The 6,996-nt window shown below is 38.2% G+C and overlaps 1 protein-coding gene across 5 annotated transcripts; it reads right to left on the reverse strand.

Moving 5' to 3' along the window:
* Positions 1–1,613: 1,613 nt before the first annotated feature.
* On the reverse strand, positions 1,614–6,208 carry LOC112076375 (butyrophilin subfamily 1 member A1). Of its 5 annotated transcripts, XR_011477700.1 has the most exons (12): positions 6,164–6,208; positions 5,865–5,927; positions 5,430–5,783; positions 5,169–5,333; positions 4,921–5,070; positions 4,614–4,709; positions 4,442–4,483; positions 4,307–4,336; positions 3,342–3,525; positions 1,933–2,010; positions 1,777–1,797; positions 1,614–1,679 (listed from the first exon to the last, which is right to left on the reverse strand). XR_011477700.1 is itself a non-coding variant. In XM_070441291.1 (10 exons), exons 1-9 carry the CDS (start codon positions 6,168–6,170, stop codon positions 3,183–3,185), a joined length of 927 nt encoding a protein of 308 aa, XP_070297392.1. In that variant the 5' UTR covers positions 6,171–6,208; the 3' UTR covers positions 1,614–1,679; positions 3,181–3,182. The 5 variants fall into 5 exon arrangements, 1 of the variants encoding a protein (XP_070297392.1); XR_011477701.1 differs by lacking the exon at positions 1,777–1,797 and having other exon boundaries at positions 1,933–1,998; XR_011477699.1 differs by lacking the exon at positions 1,777–1,797.
* Positions 6,209–6,996: the final 788 nt, after the last annotated feature.

Genomic DNA, 6,996 nt, shown 5'->3' on the forward strand with positions numbered 1-6,996 from the left:
CCAAAAGACGCCATTACTAGTGCTATTTTTCTTGTGTAGTCTGAAAACTTTTTGGGAAAAGGATACACACATTTACAACTGGGAATCACTGAACAACACAAAATGTGTATAATGCATGTCTCATTTAACATGAATTTCACCTGCATCTCAGACCCTCTTCACACTATCGTGCTGCCCCACCCTATACTAACCAGGCCAGCGTAGTACAGCTCGACTTGGCTCAGTGGTGTGAAAATGGTTTTGGTATGCAATTCAAATTATTCTTATTGTGTATCTGTCACGTTGTCCCAGACTGAACACAGGAAAGTAGTTTGATGTCTTCACATCAGTAAAAGTGTAAAGAAGTGACTCTGTATCAACATTATAAAAAGACAGAGTGTGTCTGTCACAGTCTAGAAACACTCCCACAATAGTGAGCTCTGCCACAGTTATTGGTGATTGAGGGTCAGTATTGACATGGAAACCTTTTTCTTTATCAAAAGAAAGAATCCAAAAACCATTCTGTGGAGTTAAAGGAACAATAGGTCTTCTCTCAACATTTTCTCTGGCCACACCAACATAGCAGGACAGTTTTTTTGTTGATTGATCCTTTACCTTCACTTCCCAATAGTGTCGTCCTGAACTGAAACTCTCTTGAGAAAATACATGGAGATGCATTCTAACAGAGGGTTTTTCTGTATCTTTTTCTTTAATGTAACTAGCACGCTTTCTTTGATTGACTCTAATAGCAGGGTGCGCAGTCTTTCCATCCAGAATGATGTTCTCTGGGGGAAATAGAAAGACAAGATTTCTTTCATTCACACAATATGATGGGATGGATTGGTAAGGATTTCAGATAATGTGGACCTACAGGTAACTGCCAAAAATAAGGAAACACTTGAGTAAATGAGGTTTCTGGTGTCTCTGTTAGGGTGTGGGATGCTTTTTCCTGGCATGGCTTAGGTCCACTCAACCCCTTAGAGGGCCAGGAAAATGCCAATAACTACACATCCATTCTGAGTAATCACCTTCAACCTATGGTGAACCAGTTCTATCCTGATGGGAGGGGTCTCTTACAGAATGACACTTCCCAAATAGGGCACGAGTGGTCACAACGGTTTGATGATCATGAAAACAATGTAAACCATATGCCATGGCCATCTCAGTCACCAGATCTCAACTCAATTGAACACTTATGGGTGATTCTGGAGCGGTGCCTGAGACAGCGTTTTCCACCACCATCAACAAGAGAGCTCCAGACACTTGTAGAATCTATGCCAATGAGTATTGAAGCTGTCCTGGCAGCTCGTGGTGGCCCAACGCCCTATTAAGACACTTTGTTGGTTTCCTTTATTTAGGCTGTTACCTGTATATTGTAATAATCTAATGAACATACAATTTTCCTGTCCTACTGTGATTTTTTTTACCTTTGAATCATTTCACCTGGTGCCAATCTGCAATTTAAAAAGTAAATTGTGAGTGTCCTGTATTTCAACGGTTCCAAAAATGTTATAAGTTATAAATGGTTTAACGCACTCCAACATGTCAGCAGACTTAGTTTAATGAACAATGTAAACACTGTAAATTATACAAACTTAGAGGTCAATGCATTTTTCCCCCCAGTATAACTTTACCTTTCAGATTAACTTCTTTACCAGCTGCTCTCTGTTCGGTAGGAGTCGTCACTGTGTTTTCTGCCCCTAACGGAACACATTTAGATAGTATTGAAATGAATGTGGTTACTACATTATCAAAGTTGTATTATATCATATACAGTATATCATGAGTGAACATTACCTTCTATTAGGTTTTTTGTCTCTGTTGAATGGAAAAGGTGAACATTATTGTAAAATGGTGAATGTTGAACTGGGACAATCAAATCCAATTATGACAAATGATCATCAAATTATACAATTAAAAAGGTAATATATGTTTTATTTTTTTTAACTATACCTTCCAGTTTCAATTCTTTTCCAGCTGCTTTCTGTATGGGAGGGGTCAGCGCTGTGTTTTCTGCCTCTAACGGAGCACCTTTAGGTAATATTGAAATTCATCAGGTTACTACATTATCAAAGTTATATCGTATACAGTATATCATGAGTGAACATTACATTCGCAATAGGCATTTTGACCTCCCCAGTTCCACATTCACCTTTTTACAATAACGTTTCACCTTCCATTCAACAGAGACAAAAAAACTCTTAATGAAGGTACATGTTCGCTCATGATCTATACCCCTGTATAGATATACACTTATAACTGTAGTAACCTATGAATATCAATTATACTAAAGTGCTCCGTTAGGCAAAAACACAGGCCGAGAACTACCGAACAGAGAGCAGATGGAAAAGAACTTGAATCAGAAAGGAACAAACTAGTATACAAAATATTCTACCCTTTTAATCGTATATTTATGATACTTTTACAATATCGCAATTAGGATTTGAACCTTCCTATTTCCAACCTTCACCTTTACAAATATCAACGTTCACCTTTTCCATTCAAACAGACGACAAAAAACCTAATTTAAGCTTCNTGAATTTCCAATTATACCTTAAATATCTGCCGTTAGGGGCAGAAAACCACAGTGGCCGACACCTCCCAAACAGAAAAGAGCAGTGAAAAGGGAGAATTGAATCTGGAAGGTAAAAGTAATAGGAGAAACAAAATACGTGAAAGTCGGAAGTTTACATACCAACCTTTAGCCACTACCATTTAAACTCAGTTTCACCCACATTCCTGACAATTTAAATCCCATTGTAAAAAATTCACTTGTTACTTAGGTTCAGCTTAGGAATCACCAACTTTAATTTTAAGAATGTGAAATGTTTTAAGAAATAATAAGTAGAGAATTGGGAATATATATAATATCACATATTCTTTCAATTTTTTCATCCACATTCCCCGTAGGGGGTCAAGGAAGTTAACTCAATTGTATTTCGGCAGCAATTGCCCTTAAATTGTTTAACTTTGGGTCAAATGTTTCGGGTAGCCTTCCACAAGACTTCCCACAATAAGTTGGGTGAATTTTTGGCACATTTTCCCCCTGACAGAGCTAGTGTAACTGAGTCAGGTTTGTAGGCCTCCTTGCTCACACACGCTTTTTCAGTTCTGCCCACAAAATGTTTCTATAGGATCGGAGATCAGGTTACTACATTATCAAAGTTATATCATATACAGTATATCATGAGTGAACATTACATTCAATTAGGTTTTTTTGTCTCTGTTGAATGGAAAAGGTGAACATTATTGTAAAAAGGTGAATGTGGAACTGGGACAAGCAAAACCAAATGTGATTATGACAAATGATCATCAAATAATACAATTAAGAAGGTAATACATTTTTAATAATTTTACTATACCTTCCAGATTCAATTCTTTTCCAGCTGCTTTCTGTATGGGAGGGGTCAGCGCTGTGTTTTCTGCCCCTAACGGAGCACATTTCAGTAATATTGAAATTCATCAGTTTACTACATTATCAAAGTAATATAATATCATATACAGTATATCATGAGTGAACATTACCTTCTATTAGGTTTTTTGTCTCTGTTGAATGGAAAAGGTGAAAGTTATTGTAAAAAGGTGAATTGTGGAACAGGGAGAGTCAATCCCTATTTAGATATGTGCATATTATGCTTGGTGTCAATGGAATGTTTCCTCATAAATAAGTTAGTAGCATGTATTAGCATGTATTAGCATTTCACCGAGAGATCAGAATGAAACAGTTATCTGCCGGCCCCTGTCCTAGCTCAGTTTGATTTGAAATATAGAGACACAATCATGTCAACATCAAATCCATCATGGTTTATGTTGGCATAACTCATCTCACACTTAGTTTATTTATCACACAGATCAGATGAGATACTGTTTCTGCACTTTTGGCATGACACATTTTAGAGGGTAAAGAAATGTTTTCCCCCTATTACTTATTACCTTCCAGATTAATTTCTATACCAGCTGCTATCTCTTCAGTAGCTGGTATATGTTCTTTGCTCTCTGCCCCTAGCAGAGCGCATTTAGGTCATTATCCTGCAATTCATTAATCGTAAATATTTAATTCATACAAAACTAGGCTACTAAATGACTATCAAATGTATACAATTATATCATCATGATAGTGAACAACCTGCAATAGTTTTATTTTGCTCTGTTGAACGGAGAAGGTAAAAGTTATTGTAAAAAGGTCAATTGTGGAACAGGGAGAGTCAAATCCTATTGAGATATGTGCATATCATGCTTCGTGTCAATGGAAAGGTTTTCTCAAAAATAAGTGAGTTGCCTGTATCTTATGATAGCCTTCACCCAGATATCAAAATGAAACAATTACCTGTCGGTCTCTGTCCCAGCTCAGTTTGATCTGAAATATAGAGACACAATTGTCAAAATAAAATAAACTCATTGTTTATGTTATGTCATAACTCATATTTCATTCTCAGTTTATTTATCAGATGAAACACACTACCTGAACGGTTTCTGGACTTTTGGGATGAAGACCACATGGACCCTAAAAGTTAAAAAATATTGTTTAAATATTTTATGGACAAAATCTTTTATGACACAATTCTCTTTAGGGTCATTATTACTGTTATATTATAATTAAATCACAAACACTAATATGACTGAATTACAGATACCTCTTCGTTTCCACAGGATGACAGAGCACAGAGCACAGATGACCAGAAACAGGACAAACAGGACCAGAGTCACAATGAAGGCTTCTTTGTAGACTCCTGCACACACAGAGACTCAACATGGATCAACTGCCTCAAAAGCTTTCAAGATATGACATCATCAGAACATCATCACAGTGAAATGAATTACCAAAATGAACTGCAGACACCTCTTCAACATGTTCATCCTCCTCCTCTAAACTAGTGTCTGTGGGATGGGGAGAGAGGGATCTGATCGTGGGTAGGATGTTTGTGTAGGAGACAAACTCACCAGGTACAGCTGTAGGAGCTGTGTATATATGTGGCAGAATTCTGCCCTCTCTCTTCACCTCCTCAGACAGAGAGACTGTACAGGCGAGCCAATCCGAGTATGAGGGAGCATTCAGCAGCCAACTACTGACACTCACCAAGCCCTGGGGATCTGACACATATAGGGAGAGGGGTGAGGATACACATGTTTATAGACACACAACTCAAACCTATACAGTATAGCTGTGTAGTGATTCTAGAAGTAATTACCAGAGGTGTTGAGTACTTCTTGTTTATTTCTGATCTCTGTCCCCTCTTTGTTTTTCCATGAAAGTTTAGGTTGTGGTGACCATCCCTCTGATAAACAGGTAACATTCACCTGACCTCCTCCTCCTCTTGCTTCAGCTACAGAGAGAACTGGGATACCACCTAATACTAGTGAAAATATAAAGGGTGGGTGTGAGGTCATGTTACAACCATGAAAGGATTGGACAAGGCATATGTTCTGTGAACCTGTCCCCAGCCACTTACCCTTCACTGTGAGGAAGACACTGGCCTTATCGAACCATTGTTCGCTGCTGACACGGCACACATACTCCCCCCTGTCTTCCAGTGTGACCTTCTCCAGTGTCAGAGACACGTTCCCCCTCTCCATCCCCCCAGTTAGAGACACCCTGCCCCTGTACCGGGGGTCCACAGGGGTCTCCTGGATCTTGTGGTCCTTGTACAACAAGGCAGGGCTGTAGGAGTTCTCGGACCGGTACCAGCGCACCTCCAATGGCTCCGCATTGAAGAGAGGTGAGAGTTCACAAGGTAGAGAGACAGAGGAGCCTGACCATGCCGTGATTGGAGCATCAGGGACTGACACTGAAAAGTCATCTAGAGCTAGAGTAGAGAGATACAGATGGAGCATTGAGGAGGGATTCTCAGACTGTTTAATCCAGGAAGTGGAATACAAATTCTTACCAGGTTTTTGAGTTGTGGTGGGAGCAGTGAGGACAGCCAGCATCACCACCATCAGACACAAACCTGTGGTAAAGATAGAGGACATGACTGTGACATCATTATCACAAGAGAATCCATAGTAAGCTGTGTGATGAATATCTACGCCTGTCACTTATAAAACACAGTAAGTACATAAATAAGTTAGTAAATAAGTAAGTAAGTAAGTAGCTAGGTATGTAAATAAGTAACTAAACAAGTAAATACATAAGTATAATTGTGTTAGCAATACACTTTAAACTATTTTATCATTAGCCACATACTGTACATATGCAGGGTCCTGCTGTAAAGAGGAATCGTGCTGTTCATCTCCAATTTNTAGCAATACACTTTAAACTATTTTATCATTAGCCACATACTGTACATATGCAGGGTCCTGCTGTAAAGAGGAATCGTGCTGTTCATCTCCAATTTGTCCTATTGGATCAGCCTCCTGTCCGTCATGTTTATCCAGCCAATATGAAGTAAAAGGAGACCAATATAAATAGAGCCCCTGTGAGGCTAAACTTTGGACCTTTAGACATTGGACCAGTTTGATTATGGGCAATTCCATGGTAAAATAATTGTCCTGTGTTTTTGTAAAATGTTCAGTGGAAATTGTTAAAARAAGTCCTTGTGCATAGATGTGTGAYGTTTGCAATCAATGTTTTTGTTTGACATACATTTTAAAGMGAAAACTCTGAGTAATTCTGTTTTTTGTGGAATTGCCCTTATATTACTGCTATCTTGCCTGCCAGAAAATGATACATTTAGCAAACAGAGATTTAAAAATCTGGTTGATGGATTCTTTATGAATTATACTAATCATACAGTTTGGAATTATGATCTGGGATGTATAACTGTATTCTAAAATTGATGAAATAATTGTATTCCCTCATCTATCTACACACAATATCCCATAATGACAAKGTGAAAACAGGTTTTTAGAAATGTATTTTCAACAGAAATAACTTATGTTCACAGGTATTCGAAAAGTTTGCTATAAGACTTGAAATTGAGCTCAGGTGCATCTTGTTTCCATTGATCATCCTTGAGATGTTTCTACAACTTGATTGGACTCCAGCTGTCATAAATTCAATTGATTGGACATGATTTG

Source organism: Salvelinus sp. IW2-2015, unplaced genomic scaffold (assembly GCF_002910315.2).
Source record: "Salvelinus sp. IW2-2015 unplaced genomic scaffold, ASM291031v2 Un_scaffold3712, whole genome shotgun sequence".
Lineage (NCBI taxonomy): Eukaryota > Metazoa > Chordata > Actinopteri > Salmoniformes > Salmonidae > Salvelinus > Salvelinus sp. IW2-2015.

Coding starts and splice junctions, on each gene's coding strand:
- LOC112076375 (XM_070441291.1), bottom strand. Junction 4,710..4,920: donor AGCTCCTACAGCTGTACCTG/GTGAGTTTGTCT, acceptor CTGTGTGTGCAG/GAGTCTACAAAGAAGCCTTC. Junction 3,203..4,306: donor GCTGGGACAGAGACCGACAG/GTAATTGTTTCA, acceptor TCCATTCAACAG/AGACAAAAAAACCTAATTGA.